The sequence below is a fragment of the Onychomys torridus genome, chromosome 16 (assembly GCF_903995425.1).
Source record: "Onychomys torridus chromosome 16, mOncTor1.1, whole genome shotgun sequence".
Taxonomy (NCBI): domain Eukaryota; kingdom Metazoa; phylum Chordata; class Mammalia; order Rodentia; family Cricetidae; genus Onychomys; species Onychomys torridus.
Genome location: NC_050458.1, coordinates 14,378,525 through 14,402,394, shown reverse-complemented (window position 1 = coordinate 14,402,394; position 23,870 = coordinate 14,378,525). Strand labels below are relative to the sequence as shown.

Sequence of the window (23,870 nt, the reverse complement as noted above, 5' to 3'; positions counted from 1 at the left end):
TCCCTGAAGAAGATAATACTTCTTCCCTTGGCACCTACAGCTCTTCATCTAGGGTTGGGTCCCTGTGAGTTGTCACTGATCCATAACAGCATGCCATATGGGGGTTTCACATCACAGGTCTTGTATAGGCAGCCATATTCTTGAGATTTCATAGATATAGCATCCATAAATTACATAAAAGACATAATCTCACAGAAAATTCCCCAATTATTTGTCTGTTATTAGCTTTCTGCCCCCTTTTCAGCAATGTTCCCTGAGCCTTTATTGTACATGTTATGTTGTTCATGGATTTTAACCTGTTTTGTCTTATAGTAATGATTTTCATCTGCTTCAAAAAGAAGCTTATTTGATGAGAGGCAAAAGCGATCCTTATCTGTGGGTGTTATAAGTATTTGTAAAGCAGTTAGGAAATATACTGGTTTAGGGGAGTGTCAGTAGCAGATTCTTCTCTAAAATGCACAATCTCACTAGCCAATGGAAGTGGCTGGGCCTGGACAGTCTGTCTTCCTTATTTTGTTGTTTATTTTCTTCTTCTTAAAGAAAAAAATGTAAAAAGTAATGGTTATATCACACTTTACTTTCTAATTAGAAGACATAAACCAGACTGAGGTTATACTTACTTGGTTAGGATATACAGGTCCTGTTTTAACACCCTATTACTTCAGCGACATATTGGGAGAGTTATACTAATAAACTTTCTTCCTAAATGCCGTTTTACTCTTTATTCATCAAAGTTTTACTTCTGAGATCTTCACTTCAATATATTTAAATTTCTTACACCATCTTTGAAACCATTCCACTAGGGGATTGTTTTTATTTCTAAATTCTTGATGTTTTCGGAACGTGTCTTTAGTTACTTTTATGTTCCTCAATTCTGCATGAATGTTTAAATATTTAGTAAATTAATTATGTACATAAATTGTTAAAATACTGAGTCACATTATTAAAACGCTCTTTCACAAATTTCAGCGGGTCACTGTGGAGTTCCAGAACTCATAGTGAATGGTCAAGTCATCGGAGAGAATTATGGCTACAGAGACACAGTTGTGTATCAGTGTAATCCTGGTTTTCGGTTAATTGGATCTTCTGTGAGGATATGTCAGCAGGATCACAATTGGTCTGGTCAGCTTCCATCCTGTGTGCGTAAGTAAGCATGGCAAATGACGTTAAGGACCTCCTGCACTCTCGAATAGTCAACGGATCATGTTTTCTACTAAGCAAGCTAAAAACTTTTGTTGTTTTATGATGTTCAGATGACAATGTAAACTAAATTTTATAATGTGTTCATGTGCACTGCTATGCAGTAATTCTTCAGATCATATGAAAGTATGTATTGGGATAATATTAAATTTTATATTCCTTATGTATTTTTATGAAGACATAATTTATGGTTGGAACCCCAGCATTTGTTGTAGATATTTAAAAGAGAACAGTTGTGTGAGTATGACATATTCTCAGCGTGTTTTTAACATAAGGACTTTGAGTTGTTGACACCACTGTGTAACAATATCAACACTCTTGTGATGTGAGGCTACAAAGCTTTTTCTAGTGGAAATTCTTCTGGTAAATGTGTTTTAGTAATTAGGATGCTATAGCTAGCTCATCAAATACTCTCCTGATGAATTGTAATTAGTGGAGAAAAAAACCATGAGACATCATATGGAGAGCCATTGTACTGATGTCAGACCCACTGCTAATTATGTCAGTTAATTCTAGTAATTTGCTCTTTCAGAACTCTATTTCATAAGCAGTTAAAAGTGTTTAGCACTATAGTTCCCCTTAGCTTCAGAAACCATCATATTCATATATACCAATATTAAGCATATGAAGTCTGAATAATGTGATAAGTGATGAAACTGGTTTGACCAAGATTAGAAAGTTTTTTATAGCTATATTTAAAATGTTTTAATACAAATATAAAACTGTTTGAGTACACATATGATTAGATATTTAAAATTATATGTTAATGAAAACATTTAACATTTCGATCAACCTTTTGATGAATTTATGTATGAATTTATACATTAAAGATATAATGGTGCCTGAAAGATGGTCCAGTGGTTAAGAGCATTGGTTTCTCTTTTAGAGGACGAAAGTTTGATTTCCAGCACACAGATCCATGATAACCTCAACCATCAGCAACTCCAGATTCAGGATGTCTGAGTCTCCCTATCTTTTGTGGCCACTGCATGCATGTGGTACACAGACATGTATAAAAGCAAAACACCATACCACATAAAATATGAAATAATTAATAGATAACTAAAATGGGTTTGAAATATTTTTATTTTGTTTTAATTCCATAAATAGTTACAGCTGTGCTTTGAAGTTATAAGGAATCTCTTCCCATACATGAAATATGAATTTGACCATAGTGATGTCATGCATTTCTTTTTATTATTGATAAGAAGTCACAAGAACTTAAAATAGAGGAAAAAGGGAGGGCGGTCTAGGTGTGGAACACTCGTGTGTAAAGGGTTGAGGTACTCCAAATTAGGAAGTAAAGGGCAGTACAATGTGACAGGGGGTTGGATGGAAGCAGCATTGAGGCTTGGTGGAGTGAAGTACCATGAATAGGATAAAAATGTTTTTCCTCCTCAGTATTGTTTTGTGAGTCCTAAACTGATGTTTGAATCTCTCAGGTTAGAGATGTGACATCAACTCAAGAAGTGCCTTTACACTGGGCAGAATTCAATCTCTCTCTCTCTCTCTCTCTCTCTCTCTCTCTCTCTCTCTCTCTCTCTTCTGTGTGTGTGTGTGTGTGTGTGTGTGTGTGTGTGTGTGTGTGTGTGTGTGTGTGAAGGATCAAACTCAGAACATTTTGCACGCACGCTAGGCACATGTTGCCACATAGGCTACACAGTCTTCCCTAGGACACAACATTATCATCTCTAAGTCAGTCAAGGTGAGGGTTCAGACTGCTTCTGTGAGGTTCAGCATGAAGAGTATATCTGCTTTAAGTTTTCCTCTTTCAACATTTATCTCTCACAACCACCTGTGCATGGATAATTTCCTACCCCATGTATTCTGTATCTTCCAAGGAAAACAGAGTACTCCCCGCCCCACCTCCTTTCAAAGCAGGTTATAGGAAATGAGCCATAAACCATATTTCCTTCTCTAGACTTCTTCTATCCTTGAAGTATTTCAGATTTACTATAAGAGCTACACAAGAAAGTAAAATTCTATTTTAATAAGGATATTTCTGTTACATTTTCTTAGTATCATTAATTCTCATATGTGTGTATTTATGTGTGTGTTTGATATGGTGATTTATTTTGTTTTTACCTAATTATCCATATACTTTTTAATTTCTCCTAATAATTGCCATCAGCAATTACTTACATTAATAATTTAAGAATATTCTCTAGTCAGTGGCAATACAGACATCAACATCTTTCAATTGAAACATCATATGGATAAATGTTTGCAAGCTTTAGAGAGATAATGTGATTATTTTAGTATGAGCTAGACAAAAGTCTTAATTATTCAATTACTAATTGAAGAAATATTTACAAATTATACCACTGTCATTTTTAGAATAAACAGGTATGTCATGAAAAATGTGTTTGAGTATTGAGGTTTTGAATAAAAAAGGCATAATAAACAATTAAAATCACCTTCTTAAATACACACACACACACCACCACCACCACCACCACCACCACCACCACCACCACTACCACTAGGTAACTTAAAGAGAACAATGATTAGCTTGGGTCTGTCCCAATTTTTTATATTTTTCATCGTTATTCAAGGCTGACCAAACAATGTCATTTTATTATTATTATTTTTAAATAATTTGAACTATAAATGAGAATAGACCCTCTGGGGAGAAACTGGTTTCTTTATTGATAATTTTAAACAAGAATAAGATGCAGTTAAATTTCCAAGTGAGTAGGCTGACATTAACAATGCCACTGAAAAATAATTGTCCCTGGGTCATTTAGAAAGTACTGAAAGTAGCTATGGTCTTTTCTGTACCCAATTATGAAGCATCGTTACTGGGGCTGCTCTGATTAACAGAGTGAGCTGACACAGTAAAACACTTCCTAGAAATGTAGGGTTTGGGAAAATCCAACACCTCTTAATATTAATTCAAGAACCATACCATAAAAAGGATCCAAATAATTCTACCGAGCATATAATTTCTAAGTAAAAGTATTAAGTTATCAGATAATATCCCATAAGACTGATTGGATTAGAGAATGTTAGCACTGTTTATTTTAAAACGTGATTGAAACCTCAAGGGCAGCACCATGTAGTGATCCCTGTTGTCCGCATTAACTAGTCTTGTTAAGAGTACAACAGGTTAACTATCAATTACTAATGATTTTTCTCTAAATAATATCAAAAGAATAATTTCAAAATTATATTGAAAAAATGGATACAAATATCTCAGCCCTTAAAATTAAGTATTCTACTTACACTTTGTCAGTTGATTCTTGCTGCAGATATCAAGAGATAGAAACTTGTGTCATTATATTAAATTTTGTTTTGTATTTCAGCATTATTTCTACACATACAATCAAAAGAGAAGCAACATCAAAAAAGTATTAGAACAAAGCAAGCATATGAAATATTAAATATATGTAGTACTTTATTGAAAAGTTCATAATTAAGTAGATTAAAAGTTGTTTCATGGTTAAAAATGTTTATTGTCCTACCATGAAGAAGTGAGTTCTTGTCCCTCTACCCATGTTCATGGTAAGGCCTGGCCTTGCTTGAATTTGTAATCCCAGGGTTATGAGGGAGAGAGAAGGATTGCCAGGACTAACAGGCTGCCAGCCTGGTCAAAGACTTGAGCTCCAGGTACAGGGAAAAATGACAGAGTGACAGAGGAGGACATTCTCTGGCCTTTGCTTACACATACACACCTGCAACACATGTACACATACATCACATGCATCTCTCTCTCTCTCTCTCTCTCTCTCTCTCTCTCACACACACACACACACACACACACACACACACACACACACGCACACAGCGAATCTTTAAAATACACACAATCTTATAGTTTGTGTTTGTCATATTTTACTGATTTTCTATATTGTTGTTAGTAAAAAATACTTTGTTTATATTTACATATCAAGTAACGTTTCTACTTTGAAGTGATTAAGGATAATTGTTATGTGATAATTGATATTCTTTATATTTCTCCTTCCCCCAATGATTTAGCTGTTAGCTGTGGCCACCCTGGTAGTCCAATTTATGGAAGAACAAGTGGAAATGGATTCAACTTTAATGATGTGGTAACATTCTCTTGCAACATTGGGTATCTCATGCAAGGGCCAACAAAGGCACAGTGCCAGGCCAACAGGCAGTGGAGCCATCCTCCACCTGTGTGCAAAGGTAACCAGCTTATTACATCCCATCCGGGGTCATGTAACAATGTCTCTAAAGGCAGAGGTGATAAATCTGACCAGCTCAGGTGGAAATGTAGAGGATTATTAACTAATAAATAAGAGGCTTAAATATTGGTGTCATCTCATGTTATGTTTTTGTTAATTGTTCAATTTTATTTTTATCTATTTACTTTAATTAAAAGTATAATTATATCTTTTCTGCCCTTCACTCTCCTCACTCCAGAATCTTTTTTACCCCCTCCCATGTCCTCGATTTCACTCTCAAGGTTTGGGGATTTATTCCTTATCCACAAATAAGTAAAGACAGCCTGCAGAATCTGTTTTCGATGTTTGTGTGGATATGGCTTACTGCTTTATCACTTTATAATGCTTAACTAATTAGGGGCTCATCCCAAGAGAGACTACTACTCTCTCTCTTAGCAGTTATTAGTTCCTGTATTTCTTTATCTAGGGCTGGAAAGCTGTGAAGTTTCACCCCTTCCTTATTAAACTCGAAGGCTTTCTTTCTGCTTATTATTATTAGGTTACAGCTGTTTCTGAGAGCATATATATAGTACTTAAGATGATTTTAAATTGCATTTCTCTTCATGATTTTTTTTTTTTTTTTGAGACAGGGTTTCTCTGTGTAGCTTTGTGCCTTCCCTGGAACTCGCTTTGTAGACCAGGCTGGCCTCGAACTCATAGAGATCCGCCTGGCTCTGCCTCCCAAGTGCTGGGATTAAAGGCATGCGCCACTCTCTTCATGATTCTTGAAATGTGTTTTTAGTATTTATTTCTTTGTAGTTTTGTAAAATATTCCAGGATTGCTATGCTATTTGCATATTTTTTATTGTTTACTTAATAGTAACAGATTAAAGAGCATTCTTTAGTAAATTCTTATTTTTCAATGAAAAGATCTTTTTGTCAAAAATAATAATTTTCTTCCATTTTCTCTTGTGTATTCAACAAATAATATTTTAAGTGGAATGCTTCTTTAATCTACATTTAACGTAATTCTTACAACTTACTATGTTCCTCAACAATACTGAATTTTTTTCCTTTGTTTCCACCTACATGAATTTCAGTCTATTATTCAGTAATTCATGGATTAACTAGATTTCTAGAATATTTTGTTTACATGACTGAATTTACTTCTGAAACAATGTTTTAAAAATGTCAACAGAGTTATACCCTGATATATTTATATTATTCTCAGACTAACTTTTAATTTTTTCACTTATTTAGTGGTCAACTGTTCCGATCCTGGAATTCCAGCCAATTCCAAAAGAGAAAGCAAAATAGAACATGGGAATTTCACCTATGGCACTGTGGTATTCTATGACTGTAACCCAGGATATTTTTTATTTGGCTCTTCAGTTTTGATATGCCAGCCAAATGGACAATGGGACAAACCTTTACCAGAATGTATCAGTAAGTAGATAATATGAATTGTTCCTATAAAAAACTGTCACAGGAACAATATTGATGTTTATTGCCATCATATAGTCAGAACTATACATCAGAAGAAATTACATTGACTGAATTGAATTGATTAATTTGTTTCTAAACTACATATCTACATGTTTTGCAAATTCTTTGTCTAAATGTTTTTTTATAATGTAATTTTTTTCTACAATATATGAAGTTTTCTATAATATTCTGTATTATCTAGCAATAGTATTATCACTATTTCTAGAAAGAAGGGAACAGACATCTACCTAACCCCAAGAGAAAACCACCAGAGACCAAAGTATGGAAACCGACAACAGCGTTTTGTACAGTGAATTGAATGAGGGTTAGAACAGAAGCAGAAATGATGAATGGACAGGTGCACCACCCAAAATCCACTCCACCATGAATGACAGCTAAAGGAAGCTGAATTGTCCAACCTGCGTAAAGCTTAACTGGATTGTAGGCTGTTCCTTTCAGGCAGCTCAGATAGCAAGAGACCTTTACAGGTTCTTCCAGGTTGCTTAGCTGACATGAGCCACTTTTAGCTCTTTGTCTGAGAGTGTCTCTTGGCAGTCCTTATGGCTTATATTTACTTGGTAGAGGACTATAGAATCTGGTCAGTTTCTGGGACTTTTTAATTCCTGAGCTAAAAGAATTTCCATGCACAATGGTGTCTGACCTCCCTTTAGAACAGTGTGTCTCAGTGAACTTCCCCACATGATGGAGGATTTTATCTTCTGGGAAATAGCTACAAACAGATATTAATGTGATAGCTATTTCTCTATCCTTTTTTGGGTTTTGATAAAAAATAGATTATGAGAAATAAGTATCATTCATTCTCATATTGTTTTAGAGGCAAGGGTATTTTTATTTTGTATCAATATTAAACTATTGTTTGATCCTACTTTAGTGTTAATATGAGCAGCTATTGGTTCTTCAGAATAGTTGAGGATGTAAAAAGCAGTGCTAATTAAAATTTATCATCCTTAAATATTCATTACATAAAGATCCTTATTAACTTTAATAATAGATAATATGCATGATTTACACTTCAGTGAACACTGAACAAGAGGCTTTTATAATTTTTCTCAACAGAAGTTTAGAACATAAATACATTTTATAGAAATATATATATATATATATATATATATTCCACATTTGTATTAAAATAATTTAATATGTCTGCAGAGATTGCTCAATTGGGCAAAATGCTTTCCACACAATGATCTAACTTTGACCCTTAGAACTTATGTATACATGCCAGATGTAGTGGAATGAAGGTGTGTTCAGTGCATTCCTACAGTTAGACAGAAGCAGCAGACAGGAGAATCAGCCAGAAGTTCCAGGGAAAGTTAACCCTTAGGTTATAATGGATACCTAACAAGATGTCCTCTGACCTCTGCACTTGTGCTGTGACACATGTACACACAGACATGGCTGTGTGTGTGTGTGTGTGTGTGTGTGTGTGTGTGTGTGTGTGTGTGTGTGTGTATATATATAGGAAAAACTTTTATGAAAGGATGAATGAATGTGTCAAGTAGTGATTGTGCAAGTAACTTTTGGATATAATAAATAATAAAATTATATTTAAATCACACTTTGTTAAGATAAATTTCTTTTATGTTTATGAGGAAAGTTTTAGTGAAAATTTGTAACAACACTTGTGTACACTGGAAAAACAAAGTTTTCACTCTGTCCCTAAAATTTCTGATTCTATGTAACTAATTTACGTATGTGACCTGCTAAATAAGATATAAAGTACTTCTTTTAGCAGACTAACCCAGTGATTTGAATAATTTGCTTATATAGTCTTTATAAATAAACCATTCATATTAAAATTTTTGAGAACATATTAATTTTATATTCTTTATATTTATTTTATTTTAGGCCAATAGACCTTTGGCTTTACTGGTTAATATGTGACACTACAGAAGTTTGCTAACTATTGAAGTTGCCTTTGTTGTCCATGTCTCTCTTTGCATATTTTATTGCTCTAGAGTAGCTCAAGGATAGCTCTGCATCTTTTCCTTAGCTTGATTTTAATAATGAATGTACCCTAATTTCCAAAGATTCTCTTTGCACTTTGATTCTTCTATGCTGAGAAATATTGTAAATGTCAAGTCCTTGAATCTCTTCTTCATATGGGATCTGGGATGCATTGGCCCTAGACTCACAGGTAGCTTGTCTATCATGGAATATCTTTTCTCCATCTATTTTGTTCTCAAAATACTTCTGTTTTAGTTGTTAGGAAGGTCCAACCTTTAATCTCATTTGGCTTCCTTACATTTTTATTTAGTCTACCTACCTCAGGGTTCTAAATAATTTGTGCATCCTCCTCCGGTTACAGTTACTATGACCACACCTTGTTACAGTAACACAAACATGATTGTATATACTTACATGTTTCTTTTAAACTCATCCTCAGGATGATTCATTTAATCCAATAGTTCCTATAACTATGACATCTATTTTATATTTAAAGAGCTAAATTTTAGAAAGTTAGGTGTATATTTTCTGGAGACTTTAAGACATTAAGATGTGTCTATCTTAAGGTTATCTGTAAATTAATCTTCTGACATTGCAACATAATGCTGCCATCTACAAATTTCCCTGTTGAGAACTGCAAATTTCTAAATAAATAAATGAAATAAATAAAATATCAGAATGTTTTAAGTAAATTTCCGATTTTGTATTTATCTACATTTATATATTACTTTGGTCAGATGTATCCTTAGACTGCTCTTTGGAAATGGCTTTAATATGTTTGAATAGAAAAGTACTTTTATTTTGTAAACAAGCTGACTTGGGTGGTTCGATAGGAGATATAAAAAAATTTTATATTCAATAATTATGTATTGTAGTGATTGACTGTGGACACCCTGGCATTCCTCCTAATGCAGTCCTGTCTGGAGAGAAGTATACTTTTGGGTCAACAGTTCACTATTCCTGCACAGGAAAGCGCTCTCTTCTAGGCCAGGCATCCCGGACTTGCCAGTTAAATGGACATTGGAGTGGATCGCAGCCTCATTGTTCAGGTACCTGGAAAATGGAACAGTGTGTGTCATAAATTACATTATAATTACTAATCCATAGAGTGTACTCTAAGGACTTCAGCATTCCTCCATAAGAAATTGAGTGAAGATTGAAAATCATTTATTAGAATGCTTGTAAGGTAATGTAAATTGAGAGACAAAGGAGTACTGATTGTCCAGTGCAGTGCTTCTCAATCTTTCTAATGTTGAGACTCTTTAATACAAGTCTCCAGGTTGTGGTGACCCCAAGCATAAAATTATTTTCTTTGCTACTTCATAACTGTAGTTTTGCTACTGTTGTGAATCTTAATTTAAATCTCGGACATGCAGGATATCTGATGTGAACCCACGAAAGCGTTGATGGATCCCAAGGGGTCATGACCCACAGGTTGAGGATCTGCTCTAGATGATAAATTTCAAGAATGTGTTTTGGATTGTGCTGTGCCCTATGTAAACAATTATGTGGTTTTAGGATGTGTTTCTATATTAATTCATAAAGATTGTGTAACTTCTTATGCTAAGGTAGACATTTTAATGTAGTATATATCAATTTTTTCCTAAGTTGTGTGATTAATTTTTATCAGAATTCAATTCTCTTTCTTTCTAAGCACTGAGTAGTACCTAGTGGCCAGATTGAAAAATTCCTAAATGTTTTTAATTAAGATAACCTAATAAATCTTATGAAAGCAATGTATTAATACCAGCTTTACTTATTTACATGGATATCATATATGTTAATTCTTTATAACTATTGCAGTTCTCTTTAAATCAATGAAATCAGTGAAACTGGGATTTTACTAATAACCAGTAGACAGAGTATTTCATGGCATTTTATCATGATTTATAACATTTGTTTTCTTTAGAAATATGTAAAGTTTAGATATAGAATAGCTCTCTGGTTGATACTATTTATGTTCCCCCATCATCAGGATATGATGCTATTTTTCTGTACTTCATGAAATTTACATATGAATACATCCTTTCATATAATTTTACTTTGTAGAGACGCAGGGGGGGGGGATCATTAGTATTGGGTTTACGTTGCTTTCCCTTTAGAAGAGGAAAAGGTGAAATGATTGCATTCACATCTTCTAAGTACTGACAAATCTCTATGCAGTTTTTGTTTAGCACTTCAAACTTAACCTACAAATTTGCGTAAATTAAAAACTGCCTGCCATGAAAAATTGGCATTATTTTAACTTACTCATAATAAATAAATTCCCAGAAGACCAATTGTACATATAAACATTCTCCTCCTTATGAATAGAAGAATAAATAAACTATTGCATATGTCTAAACAGTAAATAATGGCCTGAAAATGTGTATAGTAATTAGCATTACATTGGAATGTAAAGAATGCAATTAAAGAGGAATTTAAAGGAAGGATTCCACATAGACCATGTCAGAACATGTCAGAAAGGGCATCTAGAAAGTATGCTAAGTGCCCTCACAGTCGATCAATCTTTCTCTCCCTCTCTTTGTTTCTGTATTAGTACTATGTGTCCTGTGGTTAGGAATATTTAAATAGTGTAGAGACTGAGAAAGAAGTAACATGGAAAGAAAAGGACAAGAACCAAGTGATGAGAGTGAAATCTTACTGCAAAATAGATACCCAGCTTCCACCTGAGGCTTATTTACAACTTATTTCTGCATTTTCAGACATGAGAAAAATGCAGTTGGTCCATATCTCTTTGCTGACAGTCATTAGAAGAGGAAATTTAAAATGGGAAATTTTAAATGTATAAGAATAACTCTATTATGAGATTCACATGTTTCTCACATGCAGTAGTTCCAGAATAACAGCTGAAAATGTATTAATAATTAGATGATTCAGTGAGTGAATTATGTGATTACAGAATCTAGTCTTTTAAATTGTGTATGAATGCATTGTCTGTTGAATCCACTGTTCTGTCACTTATAAATTTTCTATCAGTTCCATAACTAACTAGATTCTGGGAATAATAATGAAATATCTGTAACCTTTTAAAATTACATCTACAAATCTCCAATAAGGAAAATAAATAACTTAATACTCAGAAACTGTTTCCTTTTTTCATTTGTGTTTTCATATGACTGCAGTTAAGTGAGATGCATTTCGATGCAGTCAAGTTATGTGAAAATAGCATGCACAAAATTAATGCCTACAAGCCAATTGGCCAAATTTGTGAACTTAATAAATGCATATCATAATATATTAATTTGCACTTTTCTGCATGCAGGTGATGCTACTGGTACATGTGGGGATCCAGGTACTCCTGGTCACGGCTCTAGACAGGAAAGTGATTTCAGAACTAAAAGCACTGTACGCTTTGCTTGTGATACTGGCTATATCCTTTATGGCTCAGAAGAAAGAACATGTTTATCCAATGGCAGTTGGACTGGGAGACAGCCAGAGTGCAAAGGTAATCTCAAATTGAAGTTCACAATACTAAGAGCACTAATAGTATTTCAGTCTCAGTATCAATTACATTGAACTGAAAAAAATTATAAAATATACCTCTGAGTATGTCCTTGAGGATATTTCCAGTGACTGGATTGGATCACAAAGGCTTTGATCCTTTCAATGGTTTTAATAAATGACCAACAAATTAAAATTGCAGTACAGTATTGGAGCTGATATGGAAGATGGCCCTGGTTATAAGAAGTAGGTATCTAGGTGCACGTTTTTGAAGGTGAATATTGGCTCTAGTCTTCCTCCCTCCTTGTCACCTCAAAGTAAAAAGCTTTGCTTTCCTAGACCCACAACTCCCCCCAGGATGCTCTCATTCATCATAAACCTCTAGTAGTGGGGTCATTTTGCTATATGCTAAAACTTCTGAACCTGTGAGCCAAAACAAATCCTTTGTCTTTCACATTGTATATGTCAGGTGTGATTTCACAACAATGAAAGGCTGGCCAATATGGCATTCTAATTTAAATGTGTACTCAAATTCACCTGGGTACTATTGCTATATACTAATATGACTATAACTTTCAGATCCCCATCTTAGAATAATGATTTCTTGACACTGTCCTGTCAGAGAATTCTGAATGATAGTAATTATATGGAAATATCATCTGGTCATTCATCTAAAAACAATACACCCCCTTTTCTCCTGTTGGGTTACCTCGCCCACCCTTGATATGAGGGTTGGTGCCTAGTCATATTGTAACATGTTATGCCATGTTTGGTGGATGTGCCTTGGAAGCCTGCTCTTTTCTGAAAGGAAATGGAGGAGGAGTAAAATTTGGGTAAAGGGGATACGTGGCGTAAACTTGAAAAACTAGAGGGAGGGGAAACTGGTAAGTGAATGACAAAAGAAAAAACAAAAACCAAACCAAAACAAAAAAACCCTGTTCTTGAAATGATGCAAGTGAAACTCCCACAAATCTACAAGGATGACTCCAGCTAATACTCCTAGCAATAGAGGATACATAACCTATATTGGCCACCTCCTGTGATCAGATTGATGACTTTCCCAATTGTTATCAGAGAGCCTTCATCCAGTAACTGATGCAAACAGATAACAGAGATCCACAGTCAAATATTAGGCTGAGCTTGGGGAATCCTACTGAACACAGGGAAAAAGGATGTTAGGAGCCAAAGGGATTAAGAATATCACAAAACAAACAAACAAACAAACAAACAAACAAACAAAAACCCAACAACAAACCCACAGGAACAACTAACTTGACTCTTAGGAACTCACAGAGTCTGACCAACAACTAGGGAGCCTGTATAGAACTAACCTAGGCCCTTCACATATATGTGATAGTTGTGTAGCTTGGTCTACTCCTAACAATAGGGGCAAGGGCCATCCCTAATTCCTTGGCTGGCTCTTGGGAATCTATTTCTCATACTGGATTGTTTTGTCCAGCCTTAATACAAGGCGGGGGGCTTAGTCTAATGGCAACTTGATGTGCTGTGCTTTGTTGATACCCATGGGAGACCTGTTCATTTCTGAATAGAAACCGAGGAAGAGAGAATGAGGGACGGCAGCGGAGAGGAGGTAGGGGAAGGGAATAGCAGGAGAGAAGGGAGGGGAAGCTGCAGTCTGGATGTAAAATTTTAAAAAATACACAAAATAGCAAGTATTTTGAGTGAAAAACTCAAAAATGCTGCCAGAAATTTCTTTTTATCCTATTTATTTGTAATATACATAGTAGTAAAAATAACTTGTTCTCACATAATTATGTTTATCTTCTGAGACAAATGGAATAAAAATACTTAGACCAAGTTACTATTTGTAGACCACAATTTTTGTTACTAGGATTGCTAATATGTTAAGCTCATAATTCTTATTCATGTATGTTTAATAGTGGATGGACACTGAAATGTAGTTAAAAACTGCCCTGGAAGAATTATCTTATTCTTGTCATTGCTTCATTTTGAAAGCAAAACGTGCCAAGTTACTTAGAAGACTTACCTGACATTGCACCAAACCTACTGATTTAGTAACAAACAATGGTTTCTGTGGAACACTGTTTTGCTGTTGATTGACTCTATTATAGATATGTTTTTTATCATATTTAAGATTAGTATTCATACTGTAGTAAAACAGATACTTACCATTTGCAGCGTGAGTGAATCCAATAACCTTCAGAAAATCATGGGATCTACAGAGTGGAGATAATGAAGTAGCTGAATAACATATGGAAAATAGATACCCAGCTTTTGCAGGTCTACATGTGCACAGAGATAAGAGATATATTGATTCTGGCATATATGAAAATAATTTTAATAGTGGTTGTATATAAATTACTAAACATATTTTTAGCAGACTAGAAAAGGTATGAAAAGGAAATAAAGAAAAATAAAAACTACCATAACCTACAGTAAAATCAATCATAAATTAATGATGGATTATTGAAAATCAGATATAGTTTTTGGTGCATGGGGCATTGTAAGCAACACATCTTCTAGAAAGCACTTTGCCCCTAGGCTCTCCTCAGAAAAATAAGAACTGTTAATCATAATTTCTTGATGTAATCAATCAGTACTTTTTTAAAAACCAATACTTAAAGTTAGAACATGAAATTGCCATGTGGATGCAAAACTAGAATATTAAGACCTTTCAAGATTGGTTGATGAAATGGCTCAGAGGGTAAAGGTACCACTAAGACTGACAAGCTGACTTCTCTTGCCTTGACTCAAACAAATGATAAGAGAACTGACTCCTGGAAGTAGTTCTCTCAATTCCATATGCATATAGCCATTTTTAATATATTTGATAGTTATATGACAAAACATTTATATAATTATGATATCAGTAGTCTGATATATTTCTTTACTGTTGATAATTTCTTTACTAGAGATAATGAGATTCTTAAAGAAATGATACCATATGGAATGATAGTTTACAATTTTTATCTATCAGAAATTGAAAACAATGTTACATTACAAAAACATTATTTATTTTAATATATTTTTAATTAAAATAGAATTACATGACTTTCACCTTTCTCTTTTCTTACTCCAGCCCTTTGCAGATACCATCATCCCAACTCCTCCCAAGCACCCACCCTCAAATTGATAGGCTCTTTTTCTTTAAATATTATTACTATGTACCTATATTTAAACATATATATAAACAAATGTATAAATGCAACCTGCTGAGTCCATTTTTATTGTTTGTGTTTCCATAGTTTCAGAACTTACCACTTTGTGTTGGAAAACCAATAAGGAGATTCATCCCAGGGAGAGGTTAATTCTTCCTCTCCCAGGAGTCATTAGTTGCCTAAAATTCTTTGTCTGCGGGTGAGATCTTGTCTTATATTGCTGTGAAGAGACACTATGACCACAGCAATTCTTAGAAAGAAAAAGATTTAATTGCAGCTAGCTTACAATTAGAGGTTTAGTCCATTATCATCATGGAGGGTAGCATGTAGGCAGACGTGATACTGGAGAACAAGCTGAGAGTTCTGCATCTTAATCTGTAGGCCACAGGAAGTGAACTGTGTCACTGGGCATGGCTTGAGCATATATGAGACCTCAAAGCTCACTTCCTCCAACAAGGCCACAACTACTCCAACAAAGTCTTACTTCCTAATGTTGCCACTCTCTGTCAGCTAAGCATTCAAACACATGAGTCTCTAGGGGGCCATACCCATTCAAACCACCATATTCCACAACTTGGCTCTCACAGGCTTATAACCATAGCATAATATAAAATGCATTTAGAACAACTTCAAAAGTTCCCATAGTCTATTACAGTCTCAACAATGTTTTAAATTCCAAAGTTCAAAGTCTCTTTTGAGATTCATACAATCTCTTAACCGTAATTCTCTATAAAATTAAAATCAAATAATAGTTCACATAATTACAACATATAATGGCACAGGATATTCATTACCATTCTGAAAGGGAGTATAGTGATGATAATAAGGAAATACTGGACCAAACCAAGACCAAAAGCCAGCTGAGCCAACTCCAAACTCTGCATTTCTATGTCTGAAGTCAAAACACTTCAGATTTCCAACTCCATTCATCTTTGTTGACTGTAACATCCTTTTATGTTTATTTGTTTGTTTGTTTTTCAAGACAAGGTTTCTCTGTATAGCTTTGCGTCTTTCCTGGAAGTCACTGTTTAGCCCAGGCTGGCCTCGAACTCACAGAGATCCACAACACACTTCTTTCTCTTGAGCTGGTTCCATTCTCTGTTAATAGCTTTCCTCAGCAGGTATCCTGTGACTCAAACATCTCTAATGTCTTAGGATCGCCAAGGCAATTCATACTTCACTTTCACAGCGTCACATAATGAACTCTCTAGGCCTCCATTCAAAGACATCTCAGACATATGCCTGGCCTCAGTGGCTTCCCTTAGTAGCAGAGAAGATTCTATAACCCCTTTCTTCTACTCTTGACTCTCCATCCAGAAGCATATGGCCGAAGCTGCCAAGTTCTCCTATTTCCTGGTGCCGGAATATGTTCCCCTTGTTCAGTTATATCTTCACCAGCTTTTTGTTTTTGATGATTTCCTTTACTGTGTAAACTTGACTACACTGGAACTTGATCTGTAGGCCAGACTGGCCTCAAACTCAGAGGTCCACTTGCCTCTGTCTCTTGAGTGCAGGAATTAAAGGTGTGTACCTCAACTCCTGGACCTAAATGGTTCTTTAATTCCTTTAAACAAGTTGAAAGTTTAGCTGGGTGGAGTCTTGCCTTGAGGTCCCCACTCCTTTTATTCCATTTCTTAATCTGTTTATCTCCTTGAACACAGGATTTAGCTCTATTCCCCTTCCTGTTCCTTTTCTCCTCTATTGTGCATTTTGTATTTTTACTTTCTCAGCTTGCTCCTTTTCATTATAAGTCTTTGTTATAGTTAACACTAAGAACCACAAGGCAGAGTCTATACTAGGTTGTTTTGAGATTTCCTCTCCCAACAGAATTAATCCAAATCTCTTCACTTTAGCCTCAGGCAAACTCTTTAGACAAGGTAAAAAAAAAAAAAAAAAAAAAGAGGCATTCTTCACCAAAATATCATGAGAACAATATCTATGCAACATACTAAAATTCTTCTTCCCTGCAACCTCATAAGACAGTCCCCCATAGTTCAGATTACTCTCAGTACCACCATCTTCCATGTCCTTACTAGTATGGCCTATTAATCAGTGCTTAAAGCCTTACACTGCTTATCTAACTTAAAGTCCTGAAGTCCAAAGTCCTCCAAACACAAGCATGGTCTAGGCTATTACAATACCCCAGACCTTGGTACCAACTTCTGCCTTAGTTGGGGTTTCTATTCCTGTGAAGGAACACCATGACAATGGCAACTCTTATAAAGGAAATTAAATTGAGGCTACCTTAGTTCATAGGTTTAGTCCATTATCATCATGGAGGGTGGCATTCATGCAGACATGGTGTTGGAGAAGGAGCTGAGAGTTCTGCATCTTAATCTGCAGGCAACAGGAAGTAAACTGTGTCACTGGGCATGGTTTGAGCATATATGAGACCTCAAAGCCCACCTCCACAGTGACACTTTTCCTCCAACAAGGCCCCATCTCCTAATAGTGCCATTCTCTATAGGCCAAGCATTCTGGGGCCTACATCTATTTAAACAACCACAGATCCCATGAGATTTCCCATCTTCCATGTCCATTGATAAGGGGATTGTTCTGGTCTTATTTATGTAGTCATTTCTAGAAGAAACTGTTTGATAGCTGACTTCCTGGATTTCTGGCTCTTAGAATCTTTTGTGATGTCCACTAGTTTCTGTTGTATATTTCATGGGCAAATTTAGCAGACCAGTATAATTCCCTATCGCACTCTACATCTTATTCTTGTACCTTCAGACAAGAGTAGCTACTACTCTTCATTAGTAGGCTTCTTTTCACAACAAATAGAGACCATTACAGAAAATCAAAACTGGACACAACGCAGAGAACTACTGATTATAACAGCAACAGATACATTTACATCACAGTTCCTGCCTCTATAGCCCAGGAAACATCACCAAAGATATGGCAGAAAGACTCTAAGAGCCAGAATACTAGGATGTCATCTTACCTTCAATTTCTGGGAGGCAAATAAGGGCACTAGCAATAGCCAATATTGATTGAGGTCTTTTGAAACACCCTGACCAACAATTGAAAAAAAAATGCCATGCCAGGTATTGGAGATTTTGTTTAAATAAATTTTATCTATCTATCTATCTATCTATCTATCTATCTATCTATCTATCTATCTATCTATCTATCTCTATCTCTCTATCTCTATCTATCATACAGTTACTGGTATCACTTTCAAATATCCCACTTTTCTCCCTCTCACTCTGTTCCCCCTCCCCACATTTCCCCATTTTCACTTTATAACATTTGTGACCTACTATTCCTCTCTAAGAACTCCCCCATGCATGATACCCCTTTTAGTTTCTTCATAAGCTATGATATGTACTCATATCTAGATATCGGAAGGTAGGATTCACAAATAAGTGAGGATATATGGAATTCCTGGGTCTGAATCACCTCATGCTTCATAATATTTTCTAGTTCCATAGATTTACTTATAACTTTCATAATTTTATATTTCTTTATAGATGAATAGTATTCCATTTTGAATATATACCAAATTTTCATAATTCATTCACCAGTTGAAGGACATTTAATATTTTCATTTGTTAGTATTGTGAATAAAGTAGAAATGAACATGGCTGAACAAGTGTCTGTTAGCAGGATTTTAAGTCTTTTAGCCTATGATAAGAAGTTGTATAGCAGTGTCATACAGTATATTTATTTTCATTAGCTTATTAATCCTTAAGACAACAGGAATTTGTGATTCTTTATTGAAAACTTACTTGGTTGCTTTCTATTTACTTTGTTCTTTATATGTGCTCAATTGTCTAAAGAGAGGAAATATAACAATGCAAATGTTATATATTTATAAAAAATGTACATGAATGTGTTTAATATTTAAATCATATATATATATACACAATATACAACAGCTCTTCTCAAGAAATATGGATACAACAAATATATTGCACATTATTCCTGTTATTAATTTTCTAAATTTTTATGAATTGGTTTTAAGGCAAAAGAAAAACTTTATGGAATCTGAAGGCAAGCCTCTTTAAATGATTACTTTTCTTTGCAATAGTTGTACTAAAACTACTAACACTAACAGTTTTTAAAAATATTATTTGATTTGAAATCTAGTAATTAAGCCAACAAAATCAACATAAATTCAACTTGAATTTCAACTACTTAGGAAGGTATTTCATTGCAAAGATTGGAGAATTTTATTTCCTTTGGGTATTTTTAAAGGAATGTTAGTTGTTAACACTTTGCGAAAGGATCTCTATTTGCATAATTTTTGAACATACTCATGACCCTTCTGTTTTACAGCTGTACAGTGTGGCAACCCAGGAACAACAGCAAATGGGAAGGTTTTTCGAATTGATGGTACAACGTTCTCCAGTTCTGTCATTTATTCCTGCATGGAAGGCTACATCCTTTCGGGACCCTCTGTTCGACAGTGCACGGCCAACGGAACATGGTCTGGAAGTTTGCCCAATTGTACAAGTAAATTTTTTCTTAATTCTTCAAAAGTTTCATTGAAGTAAAAATGTATAAAGGTGTCATCAGGTTTTAGCTGAATTTTACCTGTTTGAGATTAAAAGATTATGAATGTTTATGATTAAATTATACACTAGTGATTTCAAGAATTGGTAGTCTCACCAAGGTATTGTATTGACTGAGCGAAGAAAGAGGAATAAAAGAAAATCAGTCGTATTTTATATAATTTAATAAACTTTAGGAATTAAATATGAGTTTATCAGAATAAAATTATAAGGGATTTAATTTTTTATTTTCCAATCTAATTCAAGCCAATATCTGTCTTGATGTTTGAAAGCATAATCATTATTTGTGAGTGCTCACCCTGAAAAAACTTATAGGTATTTTGATGTGGTAAATCAATTTTCTTTTTGCTTTTGGTTTTTCAAGAAAGCATTTCTCTGTGTACCCTTGGCTATTCTGAAATTCTCTCTGTTGACCAAGCTGGCCTTGGACCTAGAGATCTGCCTGCATCTGCCTCCTGAGTTCTGGGATTAAAAGTGTGCACCTATAATGCCCAACTGTCAATCAATTCTTATTGGTGATCTGTTAAAAAAATCAGTCCTGATAACTGGCTTGCTGTGATGAATTCTTGAAATCTTATCCACCAATGTCTGCATCAGGCTTAAAATAGTATTTCGGGTTAGGAATATAGCTTAATTGTACAGTTCTTGCCAAAATATATGAAGCATTGAGTTTGTGCCCAAAGCAGTGAAAAGGTAGGTCAAATAAAGAAAGGAAGAAGGAGAAAAAAAGAAGCCAGAAATAGAGGATAGAAGTAAGGCTGCAGAGAAGGATGATGGAAAGATTTAAAATAGGGAAAAAATAAAACAGTGAAAGAAAGCAAATATTTAATCAGTACATCCATGGAAGAGCATGCTTGGCTAAATGTTGGGTTTGTTGTTTTATAGTATATTTTTTCCTTTTTTTTTATCTCAGAATGAGTATGCCCAATGCCCAAGAGTAGAGAGCCAAAAGAAACCAATCCAAAGGCATTTTCAGAGGAGCCTCTTTCTTTCTCTCTCTCCTTCTCTCTCTTAAACTCCTACAAGTCTTTTTTTTTTTTTTTTTTTTTTACATGTTTTATGGCTTCAGTTTTGACTTTTTTCTGGGAGTCTTGACTTTGTGGATGAATGCATTTCTAAGTTTATCACTATTTCCTGTGTGTTTTCTTGGACTTGCTACCTTCTGCTTGATTTGACTTTTTCCAAATTGTTTTTTGTTTATTTCTTATGATAATTTATATTATGGTGTCGCTTACATGCTTGCCTCCTGCCCCCCCCACCCCGCCCCAATGGGAGAAAGGGATGGATCTTGATGGGGAGATGGGTGGAGAGAACTGAGCTGAGTAGAATGAGGGAAAAACATTAAAAATCATGCAATAAATGCTAGCCTGTTTCAAATACTGGATTGAAAGTACAGCATCCATCTCATTATTTTAATACTTCAAAGAAAAGTATTGTGCTGAACAATGTAATTCAACAGCCAATTTTACGAAAGCTGGGGATTTGCTGCATGTTGACCACTGTATAGGCCACAATATGGCTAATTTGTTCATAACAACCTAAATCATGAGCAGGAAAAAAAATTTCTCTAAGAAAGAAGCAAGGAGGTTTCAGTGAAAATTAAGCAGTTTAAAATTCTATAACGAAAACAACTAAGAGACTATTAGGATTTCTATGTAGAAATGTAATTGAATTAGAATCCATAGTATAGCATGAATCTTAACAGGTCTTATTAATAAAATCAAACTTGGGGCCAGTTATTGGGGTGAATGTTGGAAGATCAGAGAAGCAGAACAAGCCACAGCTTCCTCACCTTGGCAGTTCCTCAGCTGATCCTGTTTCCTCAGACTGGAGGCCTCTGGAAGCCTCTGAGTCTTCATCCAAATGGATCTCAGCTGAACTGTGCTGTTCAAAAGCCTGAAAGCTTAACCAGCCTAGTTCCTGGTCCTCACACCTTAAATAGCTTTCTGCTTTCTGCCATCACTTCCTGGGATTAAAGGCGTGAGTCACCATGCCTGGCTATTTTCAGTGTGGCCTTGAACTCACAGAGATCCATGCCTCCCAAGTGATAGGATTAAAGGTGTGAGTGTCACCATTTTCTAGCCTCTGTATCTAGTAGCTGTTCTGTTCTCTGACCTCAGATCAGTTTATTAGGGTGCAAATATTTTGGGGAACACAATATCACTACATTTTCCCCCTTTTCTCTAAAATTTAAAAAAGCTTATAACTAATAAAGAAAAAACTATATCCAACAAGTATATACAATATATACAGTCAAGAATTAACATTTGACAGATTCAGACAAAAACTCCATTATGTATATTAACAAATGTCCAGTTGTAAAAGTTAAAACCTTCCTTAAAAAAAAAAAAAAAAGAAAAGGGGAAGTGCTGTGGATATCACTCTGTACAAATAAAATGCTGTTTGGCCAGTGGCTAGGCAGGAAGTATAGGCGGGACAAGAGAGAAGAGGATTCTGGGATGTAGAAGGCTGGGGAGAAACACCGCCAGCCGCTGCCATGAGAAGCAACATGTAAAGACACTGGTAAGCCACACGCCATGTGGCAAAGTATAGATTAGCAGAAATGGGTTAATTTAAGATAAAAAAGTAGATAACAAGAAGCCTGCCACAGCCATACAGTTTCTAAACAATGTAAGTTTCTGTGTGCTTTCTTGGTTGGGTCTGAGCGATTGTGGGACTGGCGGGTAAGAGAGATTTGTCCTGACTGGGCCAGGCAGGAAAACTCCAACTACATCCAGTCTAGTAATATTTGATAAACTCAGACAAAAAATTTCATTACTTATCCTATTTAAAACAAGTAGTTCCTTTTTAAAAGTAGATTCAGTAATTAACCTTTTTATCTTATCATATCCATATTCTCTGTTTTCTTTTCATAATAAATTCAATAATCTACCTTTTGTCACTTTTATATCTCCCCCCCCCTTTTTTTTTAGAGCAGATTCAATGATCTACCTATTTATCTTATTATTTCTTTATCTTTTTTCTCAGAGTAGATTCAATGATCTACCTCATAACTATATTCTCATTTTAATTTTTCTTTTTTTAAAACAAAAACTCTGAATCTAATCTCCTTGTTCAGCTTTTTCTCTGACCATTAACAATTAACATCTTGTAACCAGCTAACAATCTTAAACAATGACAATATCCATAACTCATCAAACAACCAAAACCTCCAATCCCACCTCTTGGGAATGCGGGCATTGTTTTCTTAAAATTACTTCCTGCTTTCTGGGGGTGAAGACATCTTTAGGGAATCCTGAAAAGAAAATTTTTGGGTTAGTTGTCAAGTCCTGTATCATTTGTCCAGTCTTTGCATAATGGGAAAGGCTTGTCACAAGTCCTTGTTTGAGTAGTCTGTTAGGCTGGATCATCTCAGCTAGCCATCTTGAAATTGTCCTGACCAGTTTGTACTCTAAAGTCGATCTTTCTGTGGTGTTAATCAGCTTAATGGCTTTACCATAGTCCACGTGGAATCAACTTTGTGGGGTCACATCATCTTTTTGAAGATTTCAAAGTCTTCCCTGAAGACTTTTTTTGTGTTTTTTTTGTTTTTTGTTTTTTGTTCTTTGTGCCTCCTCTGTGGTTTGGAGCAATCACAGTCTGATAAATGTCTGTCTCTTGGAACCATGAATGTTCTTCCCTAAAAGAGAAAATCTTCACAGCAATTTCTCCCCACCATTTGTCTTGCCAAAGTTTTCCAAACTGACCTTTGCCAATGCTTTCTTGTAACACAATGGACCTGGCAATTCTCTGAACAAGCCGTGGGAAACCCTTTGTTCCAGGTAGCAGCATCACCACAGTCACCAACACAATGAGAAGGAGCCAGCAACCTAGAGCAGCAGCCTCTGCATCCATGGTCCCACCACTTTTTGTGGTTGGGCCTGGGCCGAAGCTTCACCCATGCCTCCTGCGCTGGCCTCAAACTCGGGATCCTCCTGCCTCTGTTTTCTTCAGTAAATCCAACCAGTGTGCCACCACAACTG

General features: G+C 35.2%; 1 protein-coding gene across 3 annotated transcripts in view; it reads left to right on the top strand.

The window, feature by feature from the left end:
- Csmd3 (CUB and Sushi multiple domains 3) overlaps positions 1-23,870 on the top strand; it is a 1,137,155-nt gene that overhangs the window by 1,065,490 nt on the left and 47,795 nt on the right. For 2 of the 3 annotated variants that reach the window (XM_036207645.1, XM_036207647.1), the window contains 6 exons: positions 970-1,143; positions 5,179-5,352; positions 6,591-6,776; positions 9,659-9,832; positions 12,049-12,231; positions 19,652-19,828. In XM_036207645.1, the coding sequence (XP_036063538.1) occupies positions 970-1,143; positions 5,179-5,352; positions 6,591-6,776; positions 9,659-9,832; positions 12,049-12,231; positions 19,652-19,828 (1,068 nt within the window). Of the gene's footprint in view, positions 1-969; positions 1,144-5,178; positions 5,353-6,590; positions 6,777-9,649; positions 9,833-12,048; positions 12,232-19,651; positions 19,829-23,870 lie in introns of all 3 variants that reach the window. The other variant, XM_036207646.1, reaches the window with a different exon arrangement.